The 19,707-nt window shown below is 33.3% G+C and overlaps 1 protein-coding gene across 1 annotated transcript in view; it reads left to right on the forward strand.

Moving 5' to 3' along the window:
* Positions 1-11,405, forward strand: part of LOC127859543 (GTPase IMAP family member 8-like) — a 91,323-nt gene extending 79,918 nt beyond the window's left edge. Inside the window, exon 9 of the mRNA XM_052397049.1 lies at positions 7,563-11,405. Within this exon, the coding sequence (XP_052253009.1) occupies positions 7,563-8,375 (813 nt within the window). The 3' untranslated portion in view covers positions 8,376-11,405. The remainder of the gene's footprint in view (positions 1-7,562) is intronic.
* Positions 11,406-19,707: the final 8,302 nt, after the last annotated feature.

A 19,707-nucleotide genomic window follows, 5' to 3' on the forward strand; every position in this document is an offset into this window, starting at 1 on the left:
AGGTGACAACCGCAATTCTTTATTTATATTTTGGCTTCAACTTAGTAACTTGTGGGAACAACTTCATAAGTTGTGGCTTCAACTTAATAACTTGTGGAAACAACTTTTAAAATAACTTGTGGAAACAACTAAGTATGTTGTCCCCACTACTTATTAAGTTGAGACCTCAGCTTACTAACTTGTGGCCACAACTTCATAACTTGTTCCCAAAACTTATTAAGTTGTGGCCTAAACTTAGTAATTTGTTCATTTAACTTATTGAGTTATTCATTCAACTTAACAACTTGTGGGAACAACTTATTAAGTTGAGGCCTCAGCGTAGAAACTTGTGGCGACAACTTCATAACTTGTTCCCACAACTTATTAGTTGTTGTCTAAACTAAATAACTTGTGGGACCAACTAACTAAGTTGAGGCCACTACTTTAAGTTTAACCAATCAGATCGACTGTTTCATCTTTACCGTTTTATGACAATTAGTACCCCTTATACTACTAGGTGCTCGGGTTCGAGCGCCAGTCTGAGCACTATCCCTGTTAGCTATAGATCCCCGGTTCGAGCCCTGTCTGAGCACTTGCAATGTAAGCCATGGATTCCAGATTTGAGCCTCTATCTGAGCAGTCGCCAAGTTAGCGACTGGGTTCAGGGTTCGAACCCTGGTGTGAAAACTAGCTATATAAGCAACAGATTCCAGTTTTGAATCCAGGCCTGATAGCTCCCTTTTTAAACGATGGGTCTTTGGGTTTAAGCCCCAGTCTAAGGACTTTCCCTGTAAGCCACTGGGACCCCAGTCTGAGTATTCGCACCCTACGTAATAGGTCCCGGTTTGGAGGCCCTGCCTGAGCACTCACCCTGTATGCTATGGGCCCCGGGCTCAAATCCCGGTTTAAGTACTTACCATTTTTAAGTGAACGGACCCTGATCCAAGTCCTTGTCTTAGCTCTTGACCCAAAAAATACGGGATTTATAGCTTACAGGGCTAGTGCTCAGACCGGCGCTCAAATCCAACACCCATCGCTTGCGAGGCAAGCTCTTATTCCGGGACTCAAAACCAGGAAATGTTGCTTACAGAACTAGTGCCCATTTTGGCAACCGGTGGCTTAGAAGGCGAGTGCTCAGTATGATATGTTAGCGACGGCTGTTTGGTTTGAGTCCCTGTGTGAATCGGTAGCTTTCGGTGCGAACGTTCAGACTGAGGTTCGCAATCGGGATCCTTCCCTTACTGGGCAAGTGGTAAGACACAGGCTTGAACCCGGCATCCATAGCTTTCAGGGCTAGTACTCAGACTGGGGCTCAAACCCGGGACCTGTCACTGTTGGTGCAAATTCTCACGTCAGAATTCAAGCCGTCGCTTATAGGGGCTCAAACCCAGGCTCGATCTAGAGATTCAAAGCATTCAGGGCTAGTGCTTGTACCGTGATTTGAACCCTGTGACCGTCAAAAACTCCTAATTAGCTTTAAGGACTAGTGCTCATACCGTGATGCGAACCCAGGGACCATCAAAAACCTAGGCATCTAGCACTCGCCTCGTGAGCAATGGTTCCCGGGATCGAGCCCCAGTCAGAGCAATCGCCCTTTACAAGAAGGGTTACAGATTTTTCTAAATGTTTATAAACGAAATTAAATAAACGAAACGTTACCGTTTAAACAATATCCCTATGTCCGTTTAAAAAGCATAAATACCATCGCATTTCCAAACTGAAAATAGTAATTATTTCCGGAAGTAATATTCAGTGCATAACTGCATATCCCATTCCGGCAATGACGTCATATTGAATCCATAATATATTATAAAATAGACCATCCGTATCACCACATGTGTATTCTTCATTCTATAAACACAATTTAAAGAACGTCAAAAAAAATGTAAAATCGATGAAAAATACTGTTTCCAAAAACGACAATCCGAAAAAAAAGCACGTATTTTGCACATGAAATACAATGTGCATATCGTTTGACCGCAGAAAATGAAAAACCAGTTAACTAGCAAAAACGTAATCAATATAATTTGGTTAAAATAATGTTTTTCAACATGCTACTGCAGTGTTTTACTTTGCTAATCAATCACTAAAAATAATTCAAGATGGTGGCATATGCACTGTTTCGTTGCCAAGTCGGAAAGTAGCGAAGATTTTCCGTTAGTTTCCGTTTATGTCTGTGCCATCCGCTAACCAATCAGAAATAAATTACTGCCGAATTCGGTAGGCTAAGCCCGGATTTACCGCAAGTACCCAGATTTTGCAGTTCGTCATTTATATACTTTGTTCGGCTATTCGGCTACGTTATTTGCACCCCGATATTTATTATATTGATATTGACTGTCGTATAAACGTTTACTGTTTTTGTAAACGTTTTTGAGCAAAACACAAAACGCGACCGTTTAAAGGTGACACCCTTAGTCCCGGGTTCAAATCCAAAAACCATGGACCACTCTTTTATGAAGAGAGTGCTTCGGGACTCGAAACTGGGATTCGACGCTTACGTTGCTAGTGTTCAGACCGGGGATGGAAACCTGAACCCAGTCGCTAACATGGCAAGTGCTGATAGGGGCTCAATCCCAGGATCCATAGCTTACAGGGATAGTGCTCTAACTGGCGCTCAAATCCAAACACACAATAGTACGAGTATAAGGGTACTTACTGTGATAAAACGGTAAAGATGAAACGGCCTATCTGATTGGTTAAATTATGTTGTGGTCCAAACATAGTAAGTTGTTCCCAAAACTTATTAAGTTGTGGTTTCAACTTATTAACTTGCGGCCAGAAGTTATTAAGTTGAAGGAACAACTTATTATGTTGAGACCTCAACTTAGGTAATAAGTTGTAGGAACAAGCTATAAGTTGTTAAGTTACTAAGTTAATGCCTCAACATTTTATATTATTTTGATCTCTTTTTGCATTCATCAATGCTATAAAATGTACATAATTGAATTATTATATAAGCAAAATTTACGTTTCATCAATTTACCTTAAAAATGCATGGCTATATTGATACTTTAATATATTAATTAGAGCGCAAAACGCCAAAGTTACAATTTTTTTCAGCTTCGTCATTTTGACTTCAATCAATTACGGTTTGTCATTACATCACAGGACTTTTTTGAGCTGTTGCAATGGGTTAACTAGTTCGTTATTTTGGGGGTATATGCGCATTGATTTCCCGCTTTGTGCAGTATCAAAATGCCAAAAAGTGTAGGTTCGGCAATTTGAATTGGGACCATCGGTATGTATGAAGACTCACATACAGAAAAACAGCTCAATATGAAAGTGTAACATCTTGAAAATGGTTAGGCCTAAAAAAACAACAAGTTTGTTTCAGGTTACGGGCTCAACAAAATGAGGGTCGATAGGGAGGGCAATTTATTTTATTTTTTTTTTCTGTAGGATCTGATATCAACTGGTGGCAAAGAAAGAAATATGATTCTAGACTGTAATGATTACTTTAATAGTCATTTGAAATGGTTCAACAAATTTGGATATAGGAACATTTAACCTGTATAAACCAGCCATTGCTAGCTTCAAGACTCCCAACTTCATTAATTATGAATGCTCCTGAGGAGCAAATGCTAAATTTAAACAAGAGGGCCAAGATGGCCCCAGTTCGCTCACCTGAGAGGATTCGGTTAATTCAATCTTTACCAAACGTCAAACTAAAAATTGACCTAGATATTGTCCAGACAAACATCCTGGTCAGGTTTCATCATTATTGAACCAAAACTCTGGCATATGGAGTGTTTTTGTTTTTGTAAGATTTGACCTGGTGACCTATATTTTGAGTTGACCCCCCTTACCAAACATCAAACTTTGCTTACAAAAATAAATATTATGACCAAGATTCATAAAATCTGAAACAAAATTGTGACCTCTAGAGTGTTTACAAGGATTGATTGGGCAAAAAATGTGATTTCTAGAGTGTTCACAAGCTTTTTTTACTATATAAATATAAGAAAACTGCCCCCCCCCCGGCAGCCATGTTATTCAACTGACCGGAACCATTTTCGAACTCAACTCTCATATCAAGGAAACAAATGTTCTGACCAAATTTCATGAAAATTGGGCCAAAAATGTGACTTCTAGAGTGTTCACATGTTTTCACTTTATACATATAGAAAATGCCCTGCCCATTGGCGGCCATGTTTTTTCACCGATCTGGACCATTTTTGAACTCGTCCGAGATATCAATAAAACCATTTAATTTAATTTTAATAGAACACATGATTCCCACTTTCGTACCTGAAGTTCCACCAGCATTATGCTTAATCTGAAGCTATAGCTAGTAAGGTTTGAAAACAAAGGGAAATAACTCTGCGAAAATGAAAGCAAGAGTTTAGCACTGTACTTCCTGAATAAAAGGTTTATAGTAATGAAGTTTCAAGTTGTAACATTTTATAGTTTTCTAATATACCCCCAAAAAATTAAAACATTAAAATTACCAAGTAATATAGCTCTTAAGTACTTTTTTCTATTTTTTTTTATTAAATCTTTACAATTGTAAACCACTAAGCCAGAGCTGTATGTAAGCTAACAACACACACTATTTTAGAATAATACCTTCATCCAAACTCAAGCCATTGAGTAAAAAACAGTTTGTTTGTCTATTTTAAGTAACAGCGAACTTGACCTTGCAACATGCAACTGGTTCCAAATCCATTCCCAAGCTTGGTCGGAATGTAAACTATCAATATACAAGATTGAACAACAATGAAAACACATAAAAACGCTTTTCTATTTTAGAAACAGTGACCTTGATCTTGACCCAACTGGTTCCAGATGAAATTCTAAGCTAGGTATACAAAAAAGTTACCTAAACACACAAGTGCATAATGATATCTCCATCCAAACTCAAGTTATTGAGCAGAAACTGTTATTTTTTTCTAGTTGTAGATACAGTGACATTGAGCTTTTACCTTACTGGCCTCAATGAAATCATTGTTGTTGCATACAAGTAACTTAAATACTATATCAAAGCAATAACTCCATCCAAACTAAATTTATTCAGCGGAAATTGTTTTTCTATTGTTAGTAATTGTGACATCGATTATGACCTTAGATTGCCAAAATGCAATTCCTGGAAATAGGTCTGCATGCATAATTATACTAAACCCAAAATTTCAGTGCAATACCTCTATCCAAATGAGCTTAATTGAGATTGTTCTTATTGCAGTTACAGTAACCTTGACTTTAATGCGACACACCTCATGATATCCCAAGCTAGATCCTGATTGTCATCAAAGTAGGTTAATGAAACCTATGTTATTAACCAGAATTAAACCACCCATTTGTTGTTGTTAAGTTGTTAATAACATTGATCTTGACCTATTTCGTCCTGAAGGCAATCCCAATCATTCTTTATGTAAGCTAAAATAACACACAACATTTCAGTGAAATTATCTCTATCTAAACTCAATTTATTTAGCTAAAACTGTAATTTTGCCATTTTTTGTAGCCATGAGTTTGACAGTGACCAGGCATGCCCAAATACAGTGCCAAGATAGAACTCTATGCAAACTTCTATATCAAATGTTTAATCAATATTTGTCTATCCAAACTTATGTTGTTGAAAATGACAGTTTGATGCTGCACACCTGCAAATCAATCCACTTGCCCTTCTCCTGCCATCCATACCCCTTCTAGTTCCAAGGATTTTCAACTTTATTGAAAACCTTGTAAAGAATAGTGTAACCAGATTGAACAGAAAATGATTTACAAGTTTACAGCTTTTACTCTTACGTGATATAAATGCTTGCAAACAAAGGTTACATTACACCAATTCATATTCATTAGATCTTAAATTTGTGAATAATATTATACATGTAGTGTCTTTTTAAAGATGTAAGACAGTAATGTTTGTTGAACATTTGATTTCATGGTTGAGCTTACCCAAGTAAATCTACAAAATTTAGTGTCTGACTAATAATATGGGTTAACAGTAATTTGCAAGGTTTTGCAATTCTTGTCAAAATGACAATTATTTTCCTATCTTTCTAAAACAATCAATTGAATTAGCCAGGAAAAACACAAACAATACAGCTGCAAACAATTTATTCCCAGTCATTAAAATGCAGAGAAAACTGTTTTTCTACACATTTTGTAAAACAATTGAATTAGTTGTAAGTATTGGCCCTGAAGCTGATGCAGACATTTGACAGTCAGTACGTCATTTGGCATTATTTGAATAATACACAAACATGGCCAACATCAAGGCTTTGTTGTTTTTTTTTCTCTTTTTGTTTCAAATGAACAGTTTAGAACAGTGAATATGTATGTAAAGAAATAATCTATTTTTTATAGTCAACACTTCATTTAATTATGCTGTCAGTCTAGAAACATTATTGCTGGAGCCATTTTGGTTAAGTTGTGTAATTTTTCAATTGTTGTAAAATTGTTCAACATTTCAAAGTTATAGTGATGTATTACAAGCATTACAATTTTAAAAGTGATCTTGAAGGAATTCATTGTGTGTAATTCATGATTTTAGCCAGTAGTGTAAAAGCATTCGATAAAAAAACTGACACTAGTCATTACACACCATGTTCAATTAAAGTTATATTATGGGCATTTATCACTGTTGAATTGAGCTGAAAAGAATTAACAGGTCAAAAGAGTTAGCTAAACTGTGGTTATAACTGACCAATTATCTGCAACTCATCTTGCTACCAGTTGTTTATTAGTCTCCTACCGGTTTCACCGGAGGGGACTTATGGTTTGCACTCCGTCTGTCAGTCAGTCTCTCAGTCAGTCAGTCTGTCTGTCTGTCACACTTTTCTGGATCCTGCGATAACTTTAAAAGTTCTTAATATTTTTTCATGAAACTTGAAACATGGATAGATGGCAATATGGACATTATGCACGTCATTTCATTTTGTTCCTACGTCAAAAATTCTGGTTGCTATGGCAACAAATAGACTAGAAATAGTGCTGAAACTGGTGGTTTTCTGGATCCTGCGATAACTTTAAAAGTTCTTAATATTTTTTCATGAAACTTGCTATGGCAACACATAAAATATTTAAAACATCTGACAATGTTGGAATTTTTGACAATGGTGGAGCCGGTAGGGGACATATATTGCTTGGCAATAGTCTTGTTAAAAATATATTTTATATTCGATATCTTACGTGACTCACCCAGTCCTCTAAGCCGAAATGATCCGTAAAACAAAACTGTGTCTTTGTGTCGTATGAGCGAATCTGCACTAAAACTAAATTTAGGTACACATCGTGTAACATGCATGATCAGTTGTCAAACGAAAGTACGGTTTATATTCAAATGCATTATTTTTCTCTTTCCCGGATATTGTTCTAGTATGTTGATGCTGCATTAATAAATCTAAGTGTATATGAAGTGAAAACACCAAAATTAAACGGTTGTGATAGACACCTATAAACTGTTAGATGCCCATAATATCACTTTAAATCTGTCAAGGACATATGTTAGCATCCTCACCAAAAACTCATTAACAAAATCTCTGAACATGTTTGATAAAAAGGTTGTATAAACTGATATCTCATTGTATACCATACATCTTGCCTATAAATCTATATTTTTTATTAATCTTATTTTAAAGAGTGGCGTGAACAACGAACGTAAAATAACGATTGTGGACTTCATGGTGAAGAATCCCACCAGTGACGGTGATATAGATTGGAGGGGGCAACTCCTAAAAACAGAGAAAATGTTGCATCCAGGATTTCATGCAGTTTTTTTTGTAATAGATCCCCATAGGATCACAGATGTCAAAGACCAATTTCAACCAATCATAGAGTACTTTAGAGACGATGCTAATGATTACGCTTTTGTAATAATGACTTTTACTAAAGATGAAAATGAACGTGAAAAGCACTTTCCATACAATCTAGAGGCCAAACATGTAGCATTTGCATCTATTTCAAAATTTTGTAAGTCTAAAGAGTTGTACATAGAAAACTGTGCTTCAACTGAAGAAAAAGGAGAAATGATAAAAGAGATTTTCACTGCCATCGACAGCGCTAATGTGAAAAAGCAAATTCCTCACTTCAGCTCACGTTTTAAACAACAGATTGAAGCTGAAGAAGCAGTAGCAGCTGCTAAAGCTGCAGCAGCTGCTGAAGCTGCTAGGGCTGCTGCAGATTTAGCAGCTGCTAAAGCTGCAAAACGAGCTGAATCTGCTAGAACTGCTGAAGCTTTAGAAGCTGCTCGGAAAGCTGCTGAAGATGCTGCTAAAGCTGCTGAGGAAGCAAGGGTTACTAAAGAAGCTGAAGCCGCCCTAGCTGCTAAAGCTGCTCAAGATGCTGAAAATGCACACCAAGAGCAACTTAGAAGAGAGAGGGAAATGTTTGAATCATATAAAACACAAATTGAAAATGATTACAAGAAAAAATCAAAGTGTTCCCTTATGTAGAAAAAATGTGCATCTTATCAGAAAATGTGTGATAATATATAAGCAGTTTTTTTTGGGGTAGATACAATTTCAGATACTGATACTTGACCTTATTTGCAGAACTTTAATTTGGCTGATCTTGTTTACAAAATATGATACCAATTGTTTCTCTTCTGTTTTGCTTCTACTGGAAAATGCAAGTAATCTTTCAAGAAAATCTAAAACCTAAAATCTCAGTCTTAGCCTATATATTGGGGAGTAAAAAATGATTACAGTTGGCACATTTTTTTATTACCAATTCATAAGTCTCATTCTGAATATCCCACAATTCACTTTATTACTGGGCTTTGACAAAAGTGTATATGTCTTTTGTAAATGGAAGTAATTTTCTACTGCAAAGCAGAAAAAAATGCAATTGAATACCGGTAAATCTGCACTTTCTCTTCTTTTCTGGGACAACTTATTCTGAACTTTTATTCAATTTGTTTAATCATCAGCTTTTTATCTGTCTTAAAAAAAGTAATACAATTGTTTATTCTCCCTTTAAGATTTAAAATGAAACATATAACAATACAACAAAAGGCAATCCTTTTGTAGGCATGTTTATATATATGCCTTAATTATACTTGTATTATATACCATTTCATTGTTTGCATGTATTGTATGTTTAGTGTGAAAAGACTGACTTGATTCTTACCCTTATGCAAAAATATTCAAGGGTATAATTATGATTCATGGCTTTTTTGACGATGCTGCGAAGCAGCTGGTCTAAGTTATCATACCATGAACAAATTCTTCACAATGGCGACCTATGTAAAAGACTGAGCCAGTCCGATTTTTCTAATCCGCATACCTCACTGATTATCATTGATAAAGGTAAAGGAAGCTCAGCTATAAATAGGAAAGCATATTCTGGGAAAAAGATTTTATAATAGTTTGAAAACGTTAATTTTAAATCAGTTATATTCAATCCATTATATGTTTATAGATCAATGAAACAACTATGCATTTTCTGTATTGTATTTGACATTTGTCGTGATTCTGTAAATACATTGCGAATGAAAACGTGTATAATTAACGTTTAACGCGATCATGAGTGTAAAGAAAACGAATTATTTGAAACCCGACGTTTGTAAACGTTAAAGCGAGTATGGTATATAAACAGCATAATAGCCGTGCGACATATATGAAACTCGCTCTTATGCATGCTCTCTCATTTTGCATATTTAATAAACTTTTCAAACAGAAATTAAAGAGCCACATCAGTGCACACACTTTGTTTGATAATTCATTCGTTTGTTGGATATTGTTTTCTGTTTTAAACACATATTAGGTCATATCGCGGAGATTTAGTTAACCTTACCATGTGTTCATGGGCGTACTCACATATTCAAGTCGTATTCGACTATGTGCTCATACCTACTTTCGGGAATCATCATGAAATTATTGCCGTACTTAACGAACAAACATGCCTAAGCTTATTGAATTAGAGAAAAAACAATAATCAAAAAAGAAAAAAATTATATGTTCGTGCACATGGGCATGTGAAATCACGTCCGTACACATAACATCATTAACTTAGCAAAGGAAACAACGAAATATACAGTTTGGTATGATATACATGTGAAATTAAAGAGCATGGTGTAATTAAAGAGCATGTCAAGTTTTGAATATATCTGCTACATAACGTAATGTTATAACCCACAAACATTTTACTGTAACATAACGTTTTTTTTAAGATCAGTGGTACAGAAAATACACGTTGAAAATCTTTTCAAAGATATTTCTTGTTATATTTGATCGAGAATGTAACCCGCCTCACAGTTTGGCTGAATGGGTCACTAGTTCCCCACGGGTATTACTTCCCTGTTCCCCCCAATTTTTTTTTCGTACCCAATTTGTTTTTCGTACCCAAATTCTTTTTCGTACCCAAATTTTGTTTCGTACCCAATTTTTTGTTCGTACCCATTTTTTTTTCGTAAACAAATTTTTTTTCGTACCCAATTTTTTTTCATAATTTTTGTACCCAAAATTTTCGTACCCATTTTTTTTCGTAGCCAAAATTTTCGTACTCACATACACAATTATGGTGATGTAGATAAACTTAAATTGATGCTTTTATATCCATCCTCTTCAAAAGCATGTCACACCAGTACTGTGAGTACTTTGATTCTGTATATGTGTTGATGTTATGACAATGCATTTAATATTACATACAACTATAAATTCCAGTAGTATAAGTAAACACTATTTATCTAAGCTTCTCAAAAGGACCCATTGCACACTGCCTTTAAACCAATTAATTATTGTCATAATCTTGGGTTTAAGCATTTTTTGTCCCCTACCGGTTTGCGCTTTGTCTGTCTGTTAGTCAGTCACACTTTTCTGGATCCTGCGATAACTTAAAATGTTCTTAATATTTTTTCATGAAAACTTTAAACATGGATAGATGGCAATAAGGACATTATGCACATCATTTCATTTTGTTCCTACGTCAAAATTCTGGTTGCTGTAGCAACAAATAAAAAAACAAGCAAATTCATTGAATTGATATTCCCTGCCAATATGCTTCTGGACACTCATACCAAGTTTCAATGAAATCCGCCAAAGCACTTCCAAGATATGGTCTGGACACACAAAAAAGCATTTTTTCAAGATATCAGATGGTGTACAATGCCATTTGACGTGCATCATCCTATTATCCATATTATTATATACTCATACCAAGTTTCAATGAAATCCGCCAAAGCACTTCCAAGATATGGCTCCGGACGGATAGACGGATGGAAAGACGGACAACGCCAAAACAATATCCCTTCGCCTATGGCGGGGGATAAACAATTCTGACAATGGTGGAATTTCTGACAATGGTTCAGAGCCGGTAGGGGACATATATTGCTTGGCAATAGTCTTGTTACTTCTTTATTGTATCTTATTCGGCTTTTAAAGCAATTCTTACAAACATATGAAAGACACATATAAATCCCCTTAAGTAAATAAAACTATCTACAACAATTAATTTATCCAAATAGTAGATACAAAATCAGAATACAGTAATTACGAACAGTTTTTGGACACTCTAAATTTTTGGTTATCTCCATTTTTAGACAAAATAATTATGTTTTGTGACAGTTTGTTTAACAATGCTATTTTACCAGAATTCAACCATGTTGCGCTTATCTGACAACATTTTAATTTTGCGTTTTTATAACTGGATTTAGGTAATAAAATCAGACAGACAAATGCCATAGGGCAGTCAACCATTAATTACATTTGCATTATTAGGTAAATAACTTAAAACAATGGTTTCTTCCATCAGCTCAAAGAGAAACATATATACAAGTTATTTATACTATACTGTATTTTTTTACAAGCACATGTTGTTGGTTTGTGAAACATTTGACATTATCCACATGGCATTTCTTTATCTGATCATCAATGAAATTTTTATAGTGTCTCTTAACTTTCAAACACATGTATCTTGGAATTTCTGACACCAAAATTAATTATGTTTTATTGTCAGAAAACTTGGAGTAATTATGGTACTTCTACTTTCCATAAAAATGCACATTGTATGAACAGGACCTGTTACTGAACATGTAATATTATTTAATTTTCATATCATGTATTGATTAGTTTAATTACATATGACTGTATTCAGAACAAGAAAACTAAACGGATTAAACAAACAACAAGAAAATACAGAAAAAACAAAAATGAATTTATTTCCTGACTTAGTTTCAAACTTAAAACCAGCAAGCTTCAAAAAGTTACAAAATTACCATAAATAAACAGCACATTATTTTATGAAGATGAAAGCACAGGTGGTTAGCATGTGGCTATGATATTAATTAGTGAAAACATCATTTTGAATGATAAATAATCATATTATAACGAAAAATCAACTTTTCTGAAAAAAATAATTTTCACTATCAAATATATATATAACAAGGTATTCAACTCGAAATCACCCGAAAACAGGGTGCATCGCTTTGAACAGCCATTACTTTATCAATTTTGCAGCGATTTTCACGATCTCTGTCTTATTCAACGCATAAATGAATTTCCTTTCTGGAAATGTTCATGTCTTGCAATATTTTTACAAATACTGAGTCAACTTTTAAGAAATAACACGATACACAACTCGCGTGACCCACTTGACATCAATCAGACCGGATCTAAGACTGAAATCTTCACGGAGTAAAGGGCATTTTCCCTGCAAAGTTCACGGACCTCGATACCATAATTCAATAAAACGTATGAAAAAACATTCTTACCGTGCTTGCCGTTGAATTATGCATCAAAACTAACTGTTCAGCGCCGCTTGAAACATTTGTTAATATACATTTCAACTAACTGACATTTTAAACACACAAGTGATTTCATTGGTCCAATGCAAAGGTGTGTCTTTACACCTGGAGATTTCATTCATGAATCCTGTCTGATCGCTGTCAAGTAGGTCACACTAATTGTTTATCGTTTTATTTCTTAAAATTTGACCCAGCATGTGTAGAAATATAACAAGATATATACATTTCCAGAAAGGAAATTCATTTCTGCGTTGAATAAGACCGGGTTCATGAAAGTCGCTGCAAAATTGATGAAGTAATGGCTGTTCAAAGCAATGCACCCTGTTTTCGGGTGATTTCGAGATGAATACCTTGTTATATATATATTTGATAGTGAACATTTTTTTTTTTGCATAAAAGTTGATTTTTCATTATAATATGATTATTTATCATTCAAAATGATGTTTTCACTAATTAATATCATAGCCACACGCTAACCACCTGTGGATGAAAGCAGGATTATGTACATGTAATTTAACACATTTGTATTTTTTGTAATTGCTGAAAATTTTTCTCAACAAAGGTTACACAACATACAGATTGGAAATTTATTGAAGTTATTATTATTATTATAATTTGATTATAACTACATCAAGCTGAAATAATCACTTAATCACAAAAGCTGTAACACATCACAGACTAAATAAGAAATATCTTTAAAAAAGATATACGGCGTTGATTGTGGTTGGAGTTGGTGAAAGGTAAAGATTTTAATGAATGAGATCAAATATAGCGAATGTCTTTTTCCATGCAGTTCTTAGCTGCATCACACTGAGAACGGGATGTTACGCAGAGTTGTTGCAGCTTATTTTACATTATTACCTATTGCTTATCATAAATCTATAGATACAAAACAGGAAAACAAAAGAAGAATGGAAGTGAAATTAAAACATATAAGTCAACCGGCCACACACGAAGTATCCGTACATACTTTAAATATTTATATGCGTGTTCTTCGAACAAACCTGTTTTAGTGGTGTGTCGGGCATTGCTATTTGATTCGATTATTAACAGTATCGGGAATCATCGCGCTTATTTTTTACAAATAGGTCAAAATGGTGGAATAATGCTTGTTTAATTAATCAAAAATAATATTAACCATGGTATTGTTGAAAACACATTAAGAATCTATGATCGACCTACCATAGTTATATCGCCAAATATCTTTATTTAATATATATCTGGTCAAAATACAATTCCAGTTCACCTAGTTAACGCGATAGCACCTATATTATATAACGATCCGTTTACTGGCCGCGAACTGACCCCGATACCTTGCGGTTTGGAATGCAATGCATTAAAGTGAGGTCACGATTCCACTGCTGGAACGACGGCTTGTTTAAAACTTTATACTTTTACATGTATAATGTTCAATTTCGAAAATAATTAAAAATGGTTAGGCCAAAACGAATATCAGGATAGGGAAAAACGATACTTTTATGAACTAAAATATACTAGAGCTAGTACACAGGCAGCAATATGGTAGTGATTACTCAAAATGAGAACATAGCCTTTAAGTACCAACGCTCTGGCGCTAACAATCCTCTGAATATAAAGGGGCACACAAAACTACATATTGATGTCAAGAGTTGAGTGTAAAACTGTTCTATCCATCAAGCCTTTTCATTAGAGATAAAATTGTTTCATGCTTAACACGCAGGAAAACATTGTTACACGCTATACTACAAAGACGCGGTCATGTTTCCAATGGTCTGGGGGATTATGCTCTATTCAGCCAATGGTATAAATGAAGCGTATTCATTCGTATCTAGCCGCGGGAAATTTTATTTGAATTTTATTGGACACTAACAAAGGTCAGGTAAGGTGAAAAGCTGGCTTAGACAGCTGTGACATTGTTAATGTTCACAGAGGACTGAACATTTGTAATTGTTTGAATTGCTGATTACAGATAGACATTCTAATTATGTGTAACATTTTACATAGTATACTGTATGTACAATAGCTTTGTATGTATATTTGTTTGCTTTTTAAGGATGTAAGGATTTGCCTGACATCTATTTTTGATTTTCTGAATTATTTACTTGTTTGCATGATATGTGAAGTTATTTTTTGCCTGTGGCATATTTTAGATATGAATATTTGCTGTGTAAACTTTTTCTTTGGGTTTCCTTCTGTTAACTTTGAAAAAAATTCATTCGTTCGATATGATGTTCATATTGATGCAGACACCTTACTACCCATAGGTATGCCTGTTTATCTTTTTATATTAGTAGTCAGTAAACATCCAAATACAGTTTTCCTACATAGAACTTGTGCATGTTTGTTCCATTAACATCACATATTATTCTATAATGGTACAGAATGTAGAATGTTTAAGTCCAAATGAGACCACTTCATACCTATGTTCTTGTTTATATTACTAACATTATCATTGGACAGCTATACTCATTTTTACATTACCAATGTTAACAATGAAAATTTTCTCTTTTTAAACATATATTACTGATATAAACATATGAGTTTTGCACATTTTTATATTACTGATTTAGACATTAAAAGTTGTGCTCATTTTTATACATTTGTCAGCAAATATTTTTTACATGAATGATATAAATATTGGAAACACTTCCTTACTTTTATAATAATGTTAAAATTGAAAAGTTTTCCTCTTTTGTGATATTACTGATGTGAACATTGTGTGGCTTTAATCCTGTGTAATTATGGTACTTATGTGAAAATTGGGTGCCTTTTCTTTGATTAATTATGTTGCTGATGTGAACACTGGGTGGCTTTTCTCTGAGATAACAATGTTGCTGATTTTCACTTGCACAGAAAAAATGAGTATTCAAATAGGACAAATCAGAGCATGTAATTCATTCAAACATAGTTCACAAGAATCAGGTCAATGATGCCCAACTTAGACAAATAAGAACTTTGGATACACGTTTTTCATTTGAATGAACACGCATGTTTCCTTTGAATGAACTTATAATAATTGTACATCTTTGAATTACTTCTAGCGGGAACAATAAAATTATTCTGAATATAATAATGGTGTGTTTGTATGAGACGGACTTGAAAACTGATTATTTTCATGTTTATGTTAATGCTGCATTTGTGTAGCCAAATATGTTTTTAACTTTCCTTTTTTTATATGCACTTATTGATAAAATAAAAATTCCAGAAAACATATTAGTATGCTATGGATGAGAGCCATTGAACTATTGTATGTTTAGGAGTAAAATCATTAAACAAGTAAAAAAAAAGTGAATGTAACTAATCTGGGTTGTTTTGTATGTAATGGAATATATGTTTGTGTGGAAATTAATGGAACTTTTTTTCATTCACTTATACATGATTTTTTAAATGAAAAAAATGTTTTTCATTTTTACTTATAGAACAGTTCTTTTTTTTATAGAGCTGCTCTAGCTATGTGTTTTTTTGTGTGTAATGCACGAACATCAAAGAATGTTTGTTTGGTACTAAAATGAACATTTATTATAATTATTATGAATGCAATGAAAGGTAACATTGAAAAAGAAAAAAAGAAAAGGAAAAAACACATGTAGATTCTTTATAAATTCTTTAAGAACAATTTGCTCTTATAGGTTTACTTATATTTTACTTAAAATTTCATAAGGAAACTAACTAATTAAGTTTATTTAGAAAGGAATATATTACCATGATATTCAATAAATACAAGATTAGTAAATATACAAACTTCAAATAGAAGTTCCATAACATTCTCATTCAAAGCCAATGCGTACACTGGTATAAGCATTTGATGTTTCTTTATTGCATTAATGTATTAATTTCAAACAAGAATCATCACAGGGTGTGCCATATGCATTGGAAGCATTAGCTTATGTCACTTTAGGGCAACCTATTGTAAGAAAATATTTCTATTTTTTCTCCAAAACATTATCTTAATAATGTTCAGAAAACCAGTGTGACCCGTAACATGTTTGTACTTTTTTGGCTCAATTGAGCATAAAAACAAGGCTCAACTGAGCATAAACAGCTTTTCATCAATTTTTGTCATCATGCAATTGGTTTAAGTCTCTGTGCACCACCTGTTGCCAAAATGTGTTTTATTAACATTCTGAGAGGCAGCCTTAACAGTTCAATCCAAAAGCAAAATATTAATTTGTAACAATTCCCTTGGTTAATTTCCACACTGCGTCATGTGGGGTAAAAAAAGATCTGTAATTCAAATTGAAGAAATTTCTTCTGAACAATAAAATTTAAATTTTCCCTAAAATCTTGGTTCTAATGATGTCACGACACTGTTAAAAAAAGTTTGCCTTCATCTGACAAACATTTCTGCCAGTGGGAGGAGAAGTTTTAAAAGGCAATAATAGTAAATCTGTACTAAGCTTGTAATAACCCCAATTGCCACAAGTTGTCAAAGTTGCTTAAGTAAGGATATATTCACAAAGTTTAAAATGGTTCATGTAGGGTCAAAAACAAACATTCCATCAAAATGTGGCTACATGTCATATAATGTTTCAAGATTGAATTTCAAACATCGGAAGCTTTTAAATGCTTGATATCCAATTGATCGGGTAAGAACAGGTGGTCCTTGCTCTTATACATGTATTAATAGAAACAAGGCTTTGTTATAAATTTATGTTAATAGTTTGTCAAAGGGCCATCAGTGGGTTTTTCTATTTCTAATATATATATATATATATATATATATATATTGTTTTGTAGTTACTATGGCAAGGTGTTGTTTTGTTATATACAATTATGGTTATACTAATTATTATATTTAAGGAGCATATTAATAGTATTTGACTTACCTGTGATTTTTGAAAGATTTTTGTATTTTTGAAAAATATAATGAAGTAATTTACTTATATCTTTTAGCATACATAGTTGCATGTCTTATTTTACAAAACCCCAATATTCAGACTGTTTCCTCCAAATATTTGATTCAATGTCAAAGTCAATATACAATTATTTTTTTTGAAAAGTACACCATAAAATATTTTTTTTAGAGAAATTTAATATTGTCAAATTCTTAACATCTGTATTATTATTATTATTATTATTATTATGCATATGTATGTGCCTTTAAAAATATGATCTGTTAATGATGTACCACTTTTCTTGCAATAAGTACAACCTTTATGCTATCTACCATTAATATGCCCCTTTCATGATTCCATGGGACATTTTTGCTTATCTATTAAGGGTCCTGATAGATTTGGCTGCAAAACTCTTTATCTAAAAAAACTATTTTTCAAATAGATATCAAATTAGAAAATGGTTTCACAGATAAAGACATCTATAACAAATTAAACAAACATTAACTTAAACAATTATAAAAGTTAAAGCATAAGCAAAAACATTCAGATAAAGCAAATAAGTTGTACTCTTTATTAAATTATTTTTGCTTGCCCATGGAATCTGTGTTTTGGTGTTTGTGTGAATCTGTTTGAGTTGCCTTTTTTATAATACTCTGTGTGTTCTTTGTATAAACAGCGCAAAGTTTAAATAAAGAATATTGAGCTCAGTCCATAAAACAGTAAAAGCTTTATGCTCCTATTTTGCCAAAAATGATTACGGATCAACATTAATAGAGGTAAGTGGGTGCTGTATATTTTCAAAATAAATGCTCAATACAATTTTCATCAGTAATAAACCACTAAAAAAGGGTGAAAAAGGGTATACTAATGTACAGAATACTGTTAATTGTCTAGATTTCACCAGATTTGTCTACATGGGGCAAAAATAGGAACCAAAAAAGATCCTAGTATTGTTGAAATAAAAAAAAGAATCGGGACAAGAGTCCATTATAATTCACCAACTAATTCTTCAGTCTTAAATGTAAGGGTCGGATAGTAATGAAATTGTGATCCACGGTAATAAAATGTAGTCATTCCATGAAATACGTTTGCACTTTGTTAATAAAGGTTTTTAATTGTTATTACTTAACAATACTTGTTAATATCGCACTATTTGTTCAAGAAGACCTATGCTATTACAACTAGTATTTGTTAAGAAATTGTGAATTTTAACTCAAACAGTTCTGTTGATACTTAATGTTGTTTTTACTTTGAACTGTTTGTGTACACAATTAACTGCTTTCCTTGCTTTCCAGTAGTTTCTAATTTCATTGTTTAAAATCCTTCATATTGATTCAATATTTGTGTGGTATTAACAGCATACATTTAGTGCAATTTATTTTACATACAATTTTTAGTTGTCACACTTAGGATGCACAAAAAAGCATAGTTGGCTGTGTTGCTCATGCTTACTGCAGACAAAAAAAACATAAATTAATTTTGTTGGAACTTGCAAAAGTGACATGCAAAAAAAGAGTGTGTTAATGATAATTTTAATATTCAGATTCGAATAGTTACATCAGAAAAATCTTACAAATGATTCAATTCTGACAATGGATCTCATAAACTCTGGAAAGCACTCACATTATAGCCCTTCATTTTCTGTATGAGTGAATAAAAATTTCTTCTAAAATATTGTGTTGATTATTGTATTTACATATGTAACTTCTTTCAAGTCTGTACTGTGGCACTGTGGTTCCCGAAAATAGAGTGCAGTGACATGGATTAAGTGCATTTAGATGCATAAATTATATACATTGAAACTAAATTTGTCAGACTTTTTTTTTTGATTTTCATGGGTCCAAACAAATGTTTATGCTAGAAGTATTCTATAATTCATTATAAAACAAGGGGCAAAATTGTCACAAAACCAGGTTTTCAATTTGAAAAAAAAAGTCTGATAAAGGGAGACAACTCAAACTGAACTGATTGTTTATAATTAACCCCCTTTGTATAAAAATAAATCTATTTTTAGTAGTGGCGACCTTGACCTTGGAGACATTGACATAATTCTTTCATGCGACACACCGTCCAATGATGGTGAACAAATGTGCCAAATGATTTTAAAATCTCACAATGAATGACATAGTTAATTATGGCCCGGACAAGCTCATTTATGGCCATTTTTGACCTTTGAATTCAAAGTGTGACCTTGACCTTGGAGATATCGACGTAATTCTGTCGCGCGAC

Source organism: Dreissena polymorpha, chromosome 1 (genome assembly GCF_020536995.1).
Source record: "Dreissena polymorpha isolate Duluth1 chromosome 1, UMN_Dpol_1.0, whole genome shotgun sequence".
NCBI classification, from domain to species: Eukaryota; Metazoa; Mollusca; class Bivalvia; order Myida; family Dreissenidae; genus Dreissena; species Dreissena polymorpha.